The sequence below is a fragment of the Grus americana genome, chromosome 20 (genome assembly GCF_028858705.1).
Source record: "Grus americana isolate bGruAme1 chromosome 20, bGruAme1.mat, whole genome shotgun sequence".
NCBI classification, from domain to species: Eukaryota; Metazoa; Chordata; class Aves; order Gruiformes; family Gruidae; genus Grus; species Grus americana.
Genome location: NC_072871.1, coordinates 11,070,971 through 11,088,969, shown reverse-complemented (window position 1 = coordinate 11,088,969; position 17,999 = coordinate 11,070,971). Strand labels below are relative to the sequence as shown.

The following is a 17,999-nucleotide window of genomic DNA, read 5'->3' as shown; positions in this document are numbered from 1 at the left end:
ATGGCTTTAGCAGCAAAACTGCTCATCTGCATTCTTGGAATAATGAGAGGGAGGGGATAAACCCCTGGTATGTAAAAATTGCTGAAAAACATATTGTATTGTGGTGATCACAACTGATGTCTAAGAAGTGGAGGTACATGAGAAGTTGTCATCTGTTCATTTGACTCCTGCCCATCCCCATTCATCCTGGGGAAAATATTAAAGCTGTTGTGGATAGGCTTGAAAATAAACACCACAGTGGTCTAGATGAAAATATTCCTAACAGGCACCCAAGCTCAACCCCTGAAGCTTGTTGCTGGGTGATTTTGGACCTGTACATAAGCTTTGTGGTTTGGGCTCACCTTTAATCTTCAGACATGATTATGATGGACAAACTGGAGCTAGAAAATGAACTGTGGTCTATATTCAATGCAACCTTCACTGAGGTCAGCAAGAGTTTAGCCCAAGTCACTTAGGAACTTCTTCATTTTTTTTGACCCTTGTGAAGATCATAGGGTAAGTCACAGGTTCTTGTTAATGTGCAGCCTCGTGGTTTAACATAACGCTTTCTGTAGCTCCAAGGATTAGCTCCCTGAAGTCTAGACAGATTATATAGGGTTTAGCCTGGGCCATTGACCGCAGATCATAGGGCTTGAGGAAATAAAACACAGGGATGTGAAGAGGGAATGGCAGCTCCTGCCAGTCTTCCAGGCTGGCACTGGGCATGGAGAGGGACCAGATGAAAGCAGAAGGTGAACTCAGTTCATCCTTCTAAATAGCCACAATGGTGCAATTTGTCCTTCTGCATTTAGTAGATCAGTACAGTCAAACACATACAAGGCCTGAAGTCATTAACATGAAACTGAAGAGAAGGCAACAACACTGGAAAAAGAGGAGGAGTGGAAAGTCTGTTCCCTTTATAATGCTATTTCCTCTATTAAACAAACCTCTCAAATGTTTCATAGTTAATGTACAAAAAAACAAGCCCCACCTTGTGTTGGCTGCTCTTTCCACTGATGGGGCTTGTCCTGGTGCCACCTCATGGCAAAAATCAGATTTGAATTTCCACCAGAGCAGCTGGGATCTGGGAGAATTGGCTGTCCAGCTCCTAGCCTCACAGCACTGTAGCTGTTTTGTAAAGAAACTGGCCTGCAAAGCCAAAACAGGTGCTTAACCACAGGAGTTGGTTTATATTTCTGTGTTTTGTCTTTCTGGGAGAAAAAAATTTAACTCTTTCTAGAATTGTATATTTTTTACATTTGGGAGGTACCTGTTGAATCTATTCATCATGTCACCAGTCAGGAGTGTAACTAGAAGATAACAGTATCTGCTCCGCGTGTTTGGTACCACCTGACAGCTTGCAGTATTGCAGTATCAGTGGTGAAGCCCTATCCATCACCATGTTCTATAAACACAGATTTGTGATGGCCTTTGTTTTGAACAATGTTTTTGGTGCTGGGGAAATTGCTGCCACGCTGCAGCTCTTCAAGAGGGTGAGAATGGATGTGAACAGTCCTGGATAGTACAGTTAGTTTTGCTCAGATTAAAGACCACGCAGAGTACAGAGCACTGAGGCTTGAGATGGTGTCCAGCTTTGGGATACCAGATGTGGTGCCTCCTCTGTGGATACATGGATAGCTTTATTTTTCAAGTCTCAATCCAGAATGTCTCAGTAGCACTAAATTATCTTTTTTTTTCTCTTGGGCTGAATTTGAGATCAATCATTTCCTGGCAACAGGTGTGAGATCATAAGTCAAGGTTGTGACTTCAGTATAAGACAATTCATAAAATTTGAGTTAGGGGTAGAGATGCAACTATATTTAATCTGTGCCAAGAATAAAGGCAGACAATAAGACTGCAGAGGAAAATTGTCTTTTTAGGTACATGTGCTCTTCATAAATAGTATTTGAAATCATTCCTGAGAGCAGTTGTCTCTCCTGATTATTTATGCAACAGCTCAGGCAATTCTAAGAAAGTCTCATTTTTCAGTCTGTTCTCATCAGCTGGTCATAGGGTGTAACTTGTTATCAGTAACACCTAGGGCTATTCTTTCTGATTATCTCAATACTTACTTTCAAACTACAGAATAATGCCCTTTGGGGTTTTTTGGCTGAATGCTCATGTCTGGTTTCATAGCATACAAATGATTTTAATTTTTTTACCTATGTATCTTAAGTTTCTTTTTGAAAATTCACAGATGCGTCCTCCATCCTATAAACAACAGCTAGCTGGGCTCAAGATGCATTTAGTCCTGAAAATAGTTCTACAAACTCCTGTTCCTTAAAGGTGTTTGGCCACTTGCCACTGCTGGGATCTATTCCTTTGGCTATTCAGATGTTACCCCGACTGGCTGCTGGAGGGATTCTGAGTTGGCATCAACCAACCCAGCGCGTGTAAACCTACTTGGAGCTTGCACCACCAGATCTGGCCTGCTCCTACTCAGAGCTTGGCGCTTTACGCTTGGCATGCAGATGCTGGAATTTTTCAGTTTGCCATTACAAGCTTATTTCTGTATTTCTCTGTTATTGTCAAGGAGGGGCAAACAGGTCTGTGCAAGCTTCTAAATCACCTGGAAAGCAACTGGAAACTCAGACTTTCTGCTCAGCAAAAGCTTCCTGGGCCTGGTGTAAAGCAAAGTTGCTTTGCATCCGATGGAGGCTCAAGTCTGCGTATTCTGGCTTGGTTCTGGAGTTGGGAGCCCGTGGAAAATGGGTGATGTGTCAGTGAGTGTACTGCTCTGAGCTGCTTTTATTTCCTTGTCTGCAGTGCTTCTGATGGTTTAGGTATCCCCCTTCCTATAGCTGTATGCTTCTGGAAGGGCAGGGAGTGTCAACGCTTCGGTGAGTGTTCGAGCATTAGTGGGATTTTTCACTGGCAGCTGGAGAAGACAAAACAGGGTCTCATTCCAAAACAATGAGCTGTTTGTATGATCAGAAATGCCAACATCTGGAATGAGAAGACCCGGGATCCTGGCATTTGGGTAACTGGGGCTGAAATTGGTCGCCACCTCTGTCAGGCTGGTAGTGCCTCTCAAGGGTGGTTTGGCATCCATAGAAATACTGTGGATCAAGTTATTACTTTGTTAGCATAATAAGAAGGGTTACTGGGGAGGAGGGTATTTGCAACCCACAGGGTCTGCTGGTGCTTTTAGGTGTCCTAGTTCCATAGCCAAATGCCTGAGATGCTTCATTGGCCATACAGATGGAGGGGAGAGAAAGCATCTCTCATGCTGTGGAGTAGCTGCTCTGCTCCATACTGGAGGCAGCTGTGAGCCTGTGGAAAGGGCTGTTGCTGTGAGCAGAAGGATATTTTAAAGCAGGAGGGAGGTGCAGTGGTGGTGGACACTGTCGCTGCTGGGCTGCATCCAGCGGGTGCTCTGTAGTGGTGTTTGCAGGGTTGCACAGGTGTTGTACTGGAAGAACTTGCCTCCAGGCACCTCCTGGGTATGGAGCATCACTTAATTTGTCTCGCCAGCCTCTAGTCATCTGGTTACTCATGAAAGGCAAGAACTGGAATGGGCTTTCATCTGTGAGATTTGCCTGGGAGTGCCACTGGCACCTTACCCACCCTACACGTGGCTGCAGCCAGCACACGCACGCTGCGTGCCTCCTCCCAGCTCCTGACTCGGGGGCTTGCAGCCAATCTGCCTCTCGCATCTCCGGTGAAAGGCTCTTTCAGCAGAGAATCTCTTCTTGCGTGTGGGTCGTGCTCCAGCCTTTCCAGTTTCACGGGGAGGCTGGTAGGAGGGAGAAGGCATCTCAACAGGTTCAGAGGTAGAGAGATTTTTCTACAGCTCTTTTCCACTGAACCATTAGATAGCATCTTTACTAGGCTACAAGCTGAGCAGACTGGGCGTACCCATTTCCTCTTGCTTCCTTCTGCAGATATAGTGGGATTTGGCCTCCTGTGCTTCTAGGTTTTGATGTGCTAGTTTGATATCAATTATCTGTCCGAGAAACTTTCATTCCAGGTCAAAGATTTATTCTGAGTGAATAGCTAAAGCTCAGCATAAGCCCCTGTTGTGCTGAGTTCTTCCATCAGACGGCTCAAAGCAGGGACAGGATAAGTGACCCTGAAGTCATACATTGCCCTCCTTGTATATGATAAACAATGGGCAGTGACTGCCCAGGTTCTTGTGGCGCTGAATGACCAAACCCATAGACAAGGAGACTGGAGTCCTGGGTAGGCAGAGTGTGGGAGTTCAGGTGATGGTTGTTCTCCCTGTGGATGATGAAGGCTTTAAGGATGATGCAGTGCAAGGACTGGGGAGGGCTGGGATGCTTTGGGGTGGCTCAGTGAAATCACTGCTCCATGAAAAATCAGCACAACTCCAACTACTAAAGTCACAGGAGCTGGGATTGTCACCTGGAAGTGTGCTAGCAATGATGTTCATATCTGTAACGGCATTCACAAAGCAAGTATTGATACCAGCAAGTGTCTTCAAAGCATTTTAGTTGAGGGAGCGGGTTGCATTTGGTGGTTCTTCTCTGGTCTGCAGGTGACCTGATCTGGGTTTTGTTGAGGGGTCTGCAGTGTTGTGTGCCACCTAGTCCTACAACGCGAGGTCTGTCCTCTTCTGGGACCTGAGGCAGGGCGCTGCTGGAGGACAGGATCTAGTGGGGGCGAGTCACATCAGCTCTTAGGTTTTTTTCAGTACTGTTCTAATATTGCTGCTTTACAATGCCAGAACAAGTAAAATCGGTTTACTGGTGTGATGCATCAGCTGCCACTGGTGTGCCAAGGTGATCAGTGCTCAGTGGCATGGTGGGAGGAAGAGCCCCAGGAGGGGAGCAGTGCTGGACCCCAGGCCGAGCTGTGGGTGCAGCGGGAGGAGGGCTGGCAGCGCTTCCATCCCTTGCTGTGCTCCTGGCTGCCCTGCCAGAGGAGGGGTTTGCCAGCCCAGCGCCCAGCTAGCCTGGCAGGGGATGCAGTCTTCCCTTTCCGCTCCTTCCTGCTTGCACTTTTTACCCCTTGCACGCACATTTTGCAGCGGCGGCCTCACTTGTTTTGCCAAATCCTTGCATTTTCCATGCTTCCACAAGCCCCGGGCCCTGTCTCCCTCGGGAGCCGGAAAGAGCAGGGGGCTGGGAGGGGAAAGGAGAAAAAACTCCGGCTTGTGCTAAGTCCTGGGGGGGGGGGGGGGCGGCAAAAAAGGGGAAGAAGCCCTGTTTTGGGGGCCGGGGCAGCCCGCTTGCTGCAGCCCCGCAGCGTTCAAACTTGCCGCGGGGCCGGGCCGGGAGCGGGGGGGGGGTGGCGGGGGGGGCCGGGCCGGGGGGCCGCACCGCCCGGCCCTGATTTGCTGCTCGGCTCCGAGATTGACAAAGTCTTGCCTTGGGTTTAAAAGAAGAGGAAAAAAAAAAGGGGGGTGGGGGGAGAGAAAGAAAAGTTTTTCGCTGCAGGAGCAAGCAGGGGCCGGGAGTGAGCGCGGCGGAGCCCCCGACAGCCCTCCGTCCGCCCCATGGCTTTATAAAGCGGCTGCTCTCCGGGGGGGGCTGGCGGGGGGGGTCTGAGCAGCTTTTCTTCGCTTGTATATATTTTTTCCCCCCTTTTTCCCCCGAGTTGTCCCGAGCTGGTACCCCGTTTTTTGTGGACCATGGATACGCACACGCGGTGGAAAAGGCGCAGTTGGATACGGAGCTGGTCGGTACCCGCTGCCCTGGTGCTGCTGGGTGCCCTGTCCCTCGGCCGGGCAGGTAAGCGGCCCCCCCGGCCCCCCCCAGCCCATCCCCGGGGCGGCGAGTCCCGGTTGCCGCGGGAGGGACGCGGGTGTCAGCGGCGTGCGGGGCCGTGCGGGTGGGGAGGGCGAGGTGGCTTTTGTGCGGGGCAAAGCGTTTGTCTTCCCTTAGTGCATTCCGAGGGAAGGGGGGGAAAAAAAAAAAAGAAAAAAAGCCAGCGAAAAAAGCCACACAACCTCCTTTAGCTGCCCGAGTCTCTGAATGCCATTTGTCAGGGGGCCCGTAAAAGGGGAAAAAAAACTTAAAACAATACTTTATTCGCCTTTCTTAGAGCAGAGCTGCCTGTTGCTGAGCTTGTTTTTTCTGAGGCAAAAGTCAGGATTTGTTTCTGGAGGCTCTAGGTCTTTATATATCTGCATATATTGGTGGATATATATTTAGTTGTGTATATATAGGTGAATATATATTTAGTCAACTGGAAACCTATCTTCTTGTGTAGTTCCTCCTTCTTGAGGAGAAGAAACTTTTTGTCCAGAAGTAATCTGCTCCCCCCCTCCACATCAAAGCGGCAGATTTCGGGACACAGAAGCTTTGCAGCCCCTTCTGCTCGGGACCCCAAGGTGCACTCTGCCCCACCAGCCCCAATTTGCAGGGTTTCTCCCTAAAATTGTGGCTGAGCGTGGCAAGAGGAAGTTCTGTGAAGTACCAGATGTGCCACGGCACTAGACATGCAACCAGAAAAAATCCTGGAATGTCTTTTTTTTTTTACAGTCGTGCAGGAGGGGGACTAAGCACTTTATTTCACCAGCTTTGGGTTTGCTGAGTCTTTCTAGAGCTCTGCTTTCAATTTTCTGCCTTCCCCGGGTGGGCTGGGAAGTGCCCGAGCGGGGCAGATGGAGACTTGTGGATCTGCTGGAAAAGTTTTTTTCCCTCTGTGTTTTCAGAGTGTTTTCTGAGTTTGTAGCGGACACATGGAGGCATTGGTGCTCTGAGGTCTTTTGATATTGTTTTTCAAGGGAAAGACTAAGAAGCGGTTTGTTGGCAAAGCTGAATTTGAAATGTAGAAAGTTAAAGTAGATGGAGTTCTGTAGGGTAACTTGGGAACAGTGAGAAGTGCTCTGAAGAGCTGAACTGAGATTCAACTTTTATGCTTGATTTTTGCGTGCTCCGGGTATTTTTTCCTGGGAAGCCCAGGCAGTGATGTTTGCAGGGTTGCTTGTGTGTTACCAGGACAAATATATGTGGGATTCTGTATATAGCAGCGTGATTGCAAATTATTGTAACTTCTAGGTTCTTAAAATGACCTTAAGGAAGAAAAGGTGGGTGTATGAGGAATGCTTTCATTAATGGTTTGCTTGCAAAGTCTAAGCAAGATGGAAAATAAGTTGTTAGGCAATGAATATAAAATGCCTCTAGAACATCAGTGCAGGAGAAGTTATGGGCAGTGGGAGCTACCGCAGGAGTTTGTGTTGTACTGCAGAACTATTGGGCTGTTACAGCAGCTTTCTGACCAGGAGAATACCAGAGCGATACTACTCAGCTTGGCTTCCCTTTTTGTGCAGCCAGCTTGTCAGGCCACTCTGACTCTGTATTAGTTGAAAACTGAATTATTACCAATCTCAACTATTTCAAAGGAAAGATGACAAAGTTTTCTTTTTTCTTTTGTCTGCTAATGTTTTAACGGTTTCAGAGCATCCTTAGGCACTTTGTCTGTCAGTGTGCATCCTTCAGACAGCTTCAGCAGAAGACTTAGCTCCTTTTAAAGTTACCTGGTAACTTTTCTGACACTTTTGGGTCCAGCTGTGGGTTGCAGCTGGAGGAAGCAGACGGCTGGCTGGAGGTAATGCTGTGGTGCGTGGCTGGAGAGCTTTTGTAGGGCCAATGTTCTGCTCCAAGCAATGACTCTTGCAGTGAAAGGCTTTGAGTTTTCCTAATGAGCCTCCTAATAGGACATCAAATAATTTGGATGAGGGAGGAGTCGCATTGGGACTGCTGATGGCGTTGACTAATGCTCATTATAGTTCTTTTTTTAATCTTTCCAAGTTCTCTTTGGTTTTATTTCAGCTCAGATTGTTTCAGTTTCATTTTAATCAGCTGCTCTGTATGGAGAGCGGTGACTCTTCTCTGTAGTCTTCACAAGCAGATCCATCAGGTGGCTCCAAAGAAAGGGGAAGAAACCTCGCAGACTGGGTTTCCAGGAGGAGAAATACAATGTCAAAAGCAGCATGAACTGAACTGCCTCTGAACACTGCCCTTCCAGCTCAGATTTTCCCATATTTTAACAGATGATGTCACACAAAAATCTAACCCACAGACAAAGTTGGAATCTGTCTCTGCTTTTACAAATCCCTATAAAATTGAATCAGGTTTCTGGGTGAAAATTTTTGGAAGCAGCAGTTTCCTTTAGTGGCAAAGAAAAGTGTAATAAGAATACATGGCATGCCCTTTAAAAGCAATAAAAATGTTGGAAATTTTGAAGTATCCTGTTACCATCTGTTGCTTCTCTCCTTGGCTCTTCCCCAGCCATCTAGAATGAGCTAAAAAAAAATATCTTTGTCCAGCCAGTTAGAAGTGTTTTGTTTAATATTTTGCCAATCAAAAGTGTTGATATTGTTTTACAAGAAGAAATATGACTTTATAAGTCTGGAATTGATGGGCAGATCTGATTTCCAGTGTAAAACCTGGATTATGCTGTCCATGAATTGCCAGATTGGAACAGGATTTTAGCTTAAAAGCACCCAGCTGTCGGACATGCCCTGTCCAGGGGATGTGATTGAGGCATTCAGCTGAGGTAATATGTTATTCTTCCATGTAAGCTGGGGTCAAGACAAAAAAAAAAATCTTTGACTGTTTGCTTGAAGGTGGTTTTTGAAGGCTGCTCCTGCGTTTGCCTCCCCGTGGTGCTGTAGCTGTGCTGGATGTGGGAGCTGGTTTCAGACTCGTGGTTGAGGAGCCGGTGGTGTTGGCTCCCACCAAAGCTAACGGGAACTCTGGCTCTTCAGTACGAAGCATTGCAGTGTCATCTGGACAATAGTTTGTTGGGGATTGGAGAAATCCCATTTCATCTCCGGTCTTTAGGGGTAGCTCTAAGGCAAAACCTGTTAAGAGTTGCTGATTTTTGGTGCACAGAGAGGGACGAGAGCGTGGACTTGCCTGCTGGCACGACTAGCTTGGATTGCTAATACTGGATCCTCACATCTGAAACCTCTTGTTAAGAGCGAGGGTAATCCAATAAACAAAGCTGGCTTGGTGTACCTCTGCTTGCAGACAGTCTGCCCTAGGAAAAATAGGGAGGGACTGTAAAGAGGATGTGTCCTTATTTTGAATGAGTACTGTCCCTGCCCCTTACATCTTCTCGTTGAAAGAGATGGACTCTTCAGGTTCGTGGCTTTTGAAGTGCAGAGCAAATCCAGCTAGGAGGTTTCTGTCTCGTGACGACTCGCAGCACACCGTGGTGTTGCAGGGGCTGTGCTAATGCCCATTGCAAGCCTTTGGGGTGAGACTCGTAGTGCGGCTCCTGCGCTGATCTCCCACCTCTGCTGCGGGAGGGTGGTGGAGGTGTGAGCCTTATTAACTGGGCACACCCTACCCGTGGTTAATTGGAGCGCCATTCGTATGGCTGGTACCACCAGTGGTCAGCATAAGTTTTAATTTTGAAGTAGCTTTTCTTTTTCTCAGAACTCCAGCATGAAAATCCTTGGTACCATCCAAGAGGCTCAGACCCTCAATGACATGTAGATGTCCTGTCACCCTTGGTAGCATGTGCCCAGTTGCTTTTCTTCTAACACTGAAGCTGAGGTCTGGTCCTGATGCTGTCTGTCGTCGCTGCTTTGGTGACTCAGTTTCCCCTTCTGTCCTGCAGCCTGGTTTCGGGGCATAGGCTTTTAGAGTATGTGTTCTTACAACTGCTTTGAATTCAAGATATAGCCTTTAAGATGAGACGGTGTGGTAACAGATGCTGGGAAGCAGAAGGCACTGCTGTGGCATATGCTGCTAATGCAGAGGTATTTGTGTGAAGTACCATTTATAGATGTGTCTTGGATAATCTGAGCTTTTCTGGACTTCAGAAATAAATCTGTGGGAGTACTTTCCAGGAAACTGCTCTTAGACTGAAGTTTTTTCTTTTCTAGAGGTAAAGCAAACTGACAATTCTTAACAGTTGCTTTTTCTACTTTGTCTTGTGCCCTGATTCTTTGACCCGCTCCCTGCACCTTCCCTCTCCCCACACTACCTGGATGCTGGGGCCGCATTGCAGAGCTGCCCTTCCCGAAGCAGAGGGAGGATGGATGGCCCATCACTGTGTAAACATGACAGTCTACACATGGAAAAACTGCACGGACCGATGCTGCTGGGAACGCTTCCACACGAGCAGATTGAGGGTTAGGGGCTTTATGGCCCGGCAAACCTCTGGGGGTAATGAAGGGAAGGGGGGGCAGGCCAGCTGGCCTCTGGGGGGATAGTCTATAAAAAAAATAAAAATGCTGCAATAAGGTATCACCATGGTGATTGATGGTTTTACTGTTATGTGTTTGTGTGGTTGCCTGCAGATGCGTCTGGAGAATGGTGGGACCTGGGAAGAGCGGGGAGCTGAGCCCCCCGGGTTGTTGCATGGCAGCAAACGCTGCGGGCGCAGAGGTGGTCTAGACCCTGCTCAAACGGGGGGTGCAGGTGGGGGCTGCTTGGCCTCAAAGGGCTTCCAGAGGTTGAGTTAGGAGCCTCTCTGGCCAGCTGGTTGGCACTGGCGTTGGGCACCAGGGACCAGCCTGTCTGTGCTGTGGGTCGGGGTGGAGGTGCCCAGATCTGGGGTGATTTGGGAAAAGTGATTCCATTTGGAGCTCGTGCTCTGCTGTCGTGTGAATTGACTTTGAAGTGTAGCAGCCCCTAAGACGGGGGAAATCCCTGCTGTGTTACAGGTATAAATTTGGTGCTTCATCACATATGTATGTACTCGCCTGGTTTGTTTAGCAGGAGGCTTATCCTCAGGATGCAACTGTTGTTCTATAAAATGAATTATTTTGCAGAAGAAGGTTTAAAACATTATTTGGATTCTGTTGCAAACATGGTTATAACTTTTCAATACCTAGATTTTGGTAAATGGAATCTGTTTAAAATGAGAAGAATTGTCTGGGAAATAAACCAAGAATGAACCACAAAACATCTCTTCTCAGACTTTTTCACGTGGAGGAAGACTTCTTCCACTCTGTGCTTTTATCTAGTGTAGACTTCCACTCATCACGTATTTAGGAAAGCCCTGACTCTGCTGAAGGTCTCTGATATTGCTGAGGATATTTTGGGAATGTTGAGGCCTGAAACAGTCATCTGCTGGAATTAGGTCAAACTTAAGATCTGCAGGATTTGTCCCACATAGAAGTCCGTGTCACCGCAAAGGCATGTGCACACATGAGTTATGCTGCTTCTGTGGTTCTGAGATAATCTCCACTGGTTTCCCTGCACTATCTGGGTAGGTCCTTGACTTCTAGCTTCCTTCTAGTATGGAGTGCAACCATCTGTCTTGGATGTATGGCAAGTCTGATATAAGCAGTAGGACCCGGTCCTGGCATGGCACTGGGAGACACTGTCCCTATGAAGGGGGTTCTCCTTGGCTCGGCTGATGTGGTGGGAGAGCCCCAAGGAGGGCTGATGCAACCCAAGGCACTGCTCCTGTGCTTCCTTCCAAGCTCTGGCTCTGCTGAGATGGGGCTTCTCTGTGCTTGGTTATGTTCTTCTGGATCAGGACTGCTCAGCGCCTTTTTGGCTCTTGGGGGTTTTTTATTATTTCTCTCTGGTTATGGCCCCTCTTGGAGTGCAGCTATTGTACAGAGCTGTCAGTCTGAAGATGTTGGTGGGTTTTTATTCCCTGCTAATGGGGTGGTGGCTTTCTCAGGAGGTTTTAGGAGATTTTTTTGGAGGGGAAACCCTTCCAGATGGACAGTATCTCGTGCTTTCTGGAGAAGGCAGACAGCCTCACATCTGTATCAGGGAACAGTTTCATTGCTGGAATTTGGCTGTTCCCCTTTGGCTGAGCATCAGCAAAGCATAGCAGTGTCCTGAGCTAGCAGCTTCGTTGTCTGGCTGTGGGTGCAAAGCTTTGACCAAGGCAAGCAGGATGCGATCTTTAGACCCTTAAGACTCTTCTTCTGCCTCCTGGTGTTGCCTACCTATACCTTCAGCTGTTAAGGTAGGCAGTGCATTCCCTCTCCTTTGCTCTCCTGGCTTGCTGGAGAGGTTCCTGGAACTGTCTTCTCCAGCTGCAGTCTGGTCTTGCTGCATATCAAAGATTTTATTCTTACTAGCTAGATTAGAGCTTATGTGAAAGGTACTGAGTTTGTAAGCTGGCAGTTTTTCTTAAAAATAAAATAAACCTTAGTGTGAAACAAAAAAAAAAACCAGTTTGGGAAGAACAAGCAAAACAAAAAAAGTTGAGACATGAAAGAATGGAAAAATTGTGTTAAATTCTAATGTTATATGGAAAAAACCTCAGGTTGGCAACATGGTATAATTAGCCAGCAGGTTACTGTTGGCAGGTTTCAAGGCTCTTGAAGCCTAACACTGAGTGAACTGTCCAAATGATGCCATGGTTTCTCTGTGGATGTGTCTGGAAAATCTTTAGAACTAAAATAAACAAATGAAGGAGCTACACAAAAGGCATTTTTGAGGTTGGTTGCTCTGAGTCTGGGCTCTTTTTATCTCCAGAAGCCAGCAGGTTTCTTAGCATCATCTGGAAGCTTTCACAATGTTGAGATGTCATTTTTTGAAACTAGGAAAATGGTATTAATGTATTTACAATGCCGGAGTTTTCCTTCAAGATTGTGTAATAAGCTGGAGAGGAATAAAAGACAGTTTAGGCATTGAATGAGCTACACCCGTGCCTGTTCCTAACCTCTGCCGCAGACTTTCTCCCAGCTCTTAGGCAAGTCCCTGTTCCCAGTGCCTGGGGGCCTGATCCTGTCTCCCTGTATGGAACCTGGCATTAGGTGTTGCTTTAACACAAGTTTAATGCTGATATGCCAACAAGATGTGTGTTTTCAAGGACTGAAGCGTTCTAAGAGTCTCTTTTCATCCCTTTGCCTCAGGTTATCTTAGTGGTTGTGGTCTAGGAGTTTTCTGCTTGAAAAACACTTCACTGGGACAGTGCTTTCCTGTCTAGCAGCATTAGTGCCTCACACTGCAAATCCAGAAGGTTGTTTGGATTTTGTCCCTAGATTTGGACAGATTTCTTGCAGATTATATGGTGGGCTACAATGCAGACCACCATGCTGTTATACTGACCACTCGCAGAACACTTTGAAGCATTAGTTCTATACATGAAATCCAAAGCAGGCAGAGGATCTCTTAGGCAGCCACACAAATACTTTAGTTTCCTGGGGAAAAACACCACCTTTGGAAGGTGGAGGGATGCAAACGGAAGCGGGGTGCTGGATCCTGAAGTTGGATATCCCTGCAGGGTTTTGCATGCTAAGGCTGAGCTGTGGGCAGGGGCAGGAGACCAGGTGAGCTGATGTCAATCTCTTTTAGCTGGCTTTGGTGTGATGACATCCAGCTGTGTTGCTGATGTAAGTAATTCAGTGTATTTTGTTGCTAAGTGCATTCATCCCTATAGGTTTGGTTTGATTTCTTGAGAAGTCATCCGTGCCTGATGCTATATTCCTTGTGGTGCTCAGCCCTGCTGCTCTAGATTCACTGGAGAAAGACCTGGAGGCCAAACCTTAGTCTGGCTGTGCTCAGGGACAGCTTGCCATTAGCCTGAACAGTGTCTGGATGTCACCCAAAGGAGCTGGGCACCCAGTTTTCCTAATGAGGGGTGGAGGGGCATGTTTGGGAGGTGACCTCTTGTTCTCCTTAAGAAGCTGCATCCTGTGGAAGATGTGGATGATCTGCCTAGCTTGAATGCAGGTAAATCATACTGTCAGCTTGGGATGACCCTGTGTGCCATCCCTGCCTGGATCTAGCTGTGCATCTGCAGCCGGGGAGATGCTAATTCCTTCAGAGTAAATAAAGTAATAAGTTTTTTCTCCTGGCTCAGCTTTTAAGCAAACTGTTTAAAGCCCTTTGTTTCCCCCTCACCTTTCTGCACTTCGCTGCTCTAATTTGCAAAGGACAGGGGAGTTTGCAGCTCTGCTGGAAATGCTGTAAGAAGGTGATGGGGGGGAATTCCTGGAGAGGAGAGGTCACTGCGGGGTCTGCTGGAGTCCCTGCTTGAAGGGACCATCAGGAAGCTTTAGTGGCCAGATTTAGAGTTTCATTTGCATGTCAGCTGGGGTTTCTATTTTTTGAGTGTGGATATACAGGAAAGAGCTGTGCTTTGGCTGAGCTCACGTGTCCTCAGTGAGAGCCTCGCTGGCCTCTTTTCCTCTGCTGTTCCTCCCTCCACCCCCTTTTTTGTTTCCAAGACAATACTTAAGTAAGAATTCATTGCAGCTGAATTCCTGGAGATGACACTGCCAGTTTCCCAGGATCTCTTGTACTCCTGCAAGCATTTTACACAGTGATTTTTTTTTGTGCAGCTCCTTCAGTTGCACCCCTCAAATATGAATTACGCAGTGGATTTGTGTGGTCTTTAAGGGAGTTCATCCTAGATGTGCTGGAATGAGATATCTACTCTGTGTGCTCTTGTCTGCTGCAGGGTAGCGATTTGGTCTGAGGGCTGCAGTTCACCGGCTGAATAATGAATGCATTGTTCGTATGCCCTTATTTCCAGCTTGCACCATTAAAAGTGAACAGAAAGGTCAAGGAGATGAGTCACTGTGAATACAAGTGTCATTCTGCTCAGAAGAAATGGAAAAAAAGGAGCTTCCAAGCCAGGTGTTTCAGCTGGTGCCAAACAGCTCTGTTTCACTGTACTTTCAGGGAGTTACAAGAGTAAATCTCAGCTGAGATCTGCTGAAGTGTTCAAGCACCTAACATTTAGCGAGGGGCTGGAGCTGGGGTTTGGCAATTGTAGCTGCCAGGGGCTCCAAAGGCAGCTGCTGATGTAGGCTGTGTGTGGAAAATCCGGGTAATATTCTGGAATCTTTGGGCTTGTTGCTGCTGTTTTGCAAAACAAGCAGCCGGAGTTTGTAGGGTTAGTAAGCTCTTGCACGGGGCTTTATACACCCAGGGGTATCCAGAAGAAAAGGCCTCCTCCGAAACCATCTGGAGACTGCTAATACTGAGCCTCCAACACTTAGAGCAAGGGTTAGCAGTGTTGTGAAGTTGCTGCCATGGGACAGGATTATCTCTTGAAATGCTGGTGGGAAGGCGCGTGCCCCTCGAGCAATGGGTACCAGCAGGGTCCCAGCTCGGTTCCTGCACTGTCCTGGGGACAGGAGCTGCAGCGGCGGAGCAGGGTGGTGGCATCTGCAGGGTGCCTGGAGGTAAGCATGGGTCCATTCCCCTGCCCTGGCCCTACTAAATGCCTGGTTGTAAATTAAGCTTTTTTTAATTTCCTGCCCGAAAGCTTCATTCAACAAGCCCCAGGCAGCTGGTTAACCACACTGGCAGAGCGCTGAAAATAGAAATGCGGCTCGTGGGTTGCATGTGTGGAAGGGGGAGCGGTGAGCTTGGGATGGGTTAATGCCAAGTGGGTGGGATAGGATGGGGAGTTGGCCAGAATTTTCCTTTAATTGATACTGCTGGGGCAATTTCAATAAAACAGCAGTGGTGGCCAGGAGACCAGAAAACAGAAGCTGGTTCAGAAGTTGTTAATGCTTTTTTTAATGGAGTACAGTTTAAGTCATGGGCTCCTGTACCTATGGGTTTCTTCCTTCACATGGCTGAAACACCCCCCTTTGGGGGGTTTATCAGCATTTTGGCTAATTGCTTTTCACTGTCCTGGAAAGGACTCAAGACGGTGTGCTGTGGCAGACACCCCTGCATATTGTCCAGCACTGCTTTGGTATTTTGGCAGAATACGAATCCTGAGAGACAGTACATAAAAATATTTACATTTTTGATTTCTAGCCATTGGATTTTTCTGTTCTGAAATCATTCCTCTGGTGTAAAACGTATTCCTCCAAAAAAATAACTAAAGCTGTAGAATCTTGACTTATCCTCCCCCATCAAAATACACCTTCAGCAGAAAATTAAGCCGTTTTTCTTGCCCACCTAATGTAAGATCGCTTCCATAAACAACTTTCAAAGGAATTTACCAGCATAGCTTTGATCCAAGGTGGCCCAAAATTCACACATTCCATGTGCTATCAAATGACTGGGAACCTGCACTGTTTTGCTAGTGATGCAATAGGTGATGCTGACCCAGGGGTGTAGCAAGGCAGGAGTCGATGGCTCCTAGCTCACGTGCATGGGAGCACCGTGCCCGGTTTGTGCAGTGAAGCATTGGGTCTGTGACCCTCGCGTTGGTATTGCGTGGAAGTTAAAGACTTCTGCAGGTAGATGAGGTGGGTGGTGGGTGTGTTTGGTTGCTGGCAGCAGGACAACGCTTCTGGCAGTGTGAGGTGTGTGTGACTCCGTGGAGCCACCGTGCAGGACAATCCCGCCGCAGGGCAGGAGCCATGCCGGACGTGCCCCTCGGAGGGTTTCCCCTGGAAGATATGAGTCTGTCCATCCCCCCGAGTACAGTGTCTGTTCCCTGACCACGGGCTGCTCAGTGTCTCAGCTTGGAAAGCTGTCGATTCCTTGAAGGATAAGGACTGCTTGCCTGGAGCCCTGCGGCTGCAGATGCTTTTCCTGATGAGGCTGATGCTTTTCTCTTGATCCTGTGGGGTATTCTGCTTTTTGTAACAGGGAGGGCAGATCACGAAGAAATCCCCTCATCGTTTCTGTGCTCCAAAAGCAATGTGAGGATGGGAGGAGGAAGCGGCTTTCGTCCTGGTCGTTGCCTTTGGCATACGCTGGCGGGTGCTCGTATAGGAAAACTGCTAGGAATGTTCTTGCAAGGGTTTGCAAGGATCGGGAGAGGCATATTATCACGTCTTGTATGCTTTGGGAGAAAGTCCCTTGCTCTGCCTCTCTCAACTGTTTAAATTAAAATGATCTGTCTTTCTGCAACTGTTGGATGCTTTCCCTGCTGACCTCAGGAGCTGGGACTGGAAGGAGCAAACAGACCCCAGTGCTTAGAACTGGCTCTGGCTTTTTTTTTTTTTTTACAACTTCAGTCCTCATTCCCTGCAGGATGCAAAACAGAAAAACAATAAGGGCCATATCTGCTCTAGAAATATCAATTTTCCCAGTGCTCTGTAATTAAAGAGCTATACTGGGAAGCAGCAAAGCCTTTATGCGCTGGAAGCTATTGTCTTACAAGACTATGTATAGAAAAGGCAGCAGCATGCTTAACCCTTCTCCAGAGCTGGCACGGAGGGTCGAGTCCTCTTGCGGTGTCTCACCATCCCTTTCTTTTCCAACCACAGCCACGTTCCCACAGCAGGGTCTGACTGCAATGCTCCCTGTGAGCTGAGCTAAGCGCTGGGCAGGATCAGGCCGTTGCTCCTTAAATGGGGAAGCGCAGCCGAGCAGCTTTGCAGCCTTTGGCAGGCAGCAGTGCCCAAGGATGCTGGACGGGGTGCTCTGTACCCAGCCTCCGAACGCAGCTGCGGTCCCTGCTTAGGGGATTCCTGTGCACTGAGGGGAAAGTCATCCCTGTGCATGGGCCAGGATTTTTGGTTTGACCCTTTGGCGCTTACACACTGCGTTTTGTCTTGGCCCAGGGTGCTGTGCTTGCGCGGGGATGGGATTTTTCTTGCTGCTTGGCTGGGAGTCCGGCTCTCGCAGCGCTGCTCTGTTGCAGGAGCGTGTCCACATGGAGCTGTGGGTGGATGCGGGGCTGGGACCCGACTCCTGCTGACGTGGGGAATTTAGGTTGTGAAGTAGCATAACATCGTCAGACCTAAAGCACAAACCCACCTTTCATCTCTTCTCTACCGCTGCTTTTGCCCTGCTGCTTTCATTGCCCACAGGCCTGCATTTTTTGGCAGTTTGTGGAGCATTCATGGTGCTGGTTGGGATTCAGCCTAGGGAAATGCAGTGTGACTTCTTGTGGCAATGGGGAATAGGCTTGGGTAACACCAAGCTGATTAAGACTTTTTCCTATGAAATATGAACCAGAATGAAAACTGGAGTGTTTTGGATGTGGAAATATCTATAAAGAGCTTTGGGTTCCTCATTTGAAGGTACTTAAATTCATACCAATAAACTTAGAGATGCTCTGAAATGGTCAGAGTCAGACCATCAGTTAAAGATGTTCTGCACGTTGAGAGTAACTGAGTAACCCAGCGTGCTTCCTTCCCTGCAGCTCCCTTCTCCAAAGCCTTGGCCAGACAAGCCGGGGCCCTTCTTGCCCTGGGGACACTCGTGCCAAATAACGAACAGCCACGCTGCTAAAGCGAGAACGATTCCTGCAAGCCTGGAAGT

General features: G+C 47.9%; 1 protein-coding gene across 2 annotated transcripts in view; it reads left to right on the top strand.

Annotated features, from left to right (window-relative positions):
* Positions 1-5,355: 5,355 nt before the first annotated feature.
* The window catches only part of COL5A1 (collagen type V alpha 1 chain), a 156,266-nt gene continuing 143,622 nt past the window's right edge, over positions 5,356-17,999 (top strand). Inside the window, exon 1 of one of the 2 annotated variants that reach the window (XM_054848417.1) lies at positions 5,356-5,672. In XM_054848417.1, coding sequence (XP_054704392.1) covers positions 5,573-5,672 — 100 coding nt within the window. In that variant the 5' untranslated portion in view covers positions 5,356-5,572. The remainder of the gene's footprint in view (positions 5,673-17,999) is intronic. The other variant, XM_054848418.1, reaches the window with a different exon arrangement.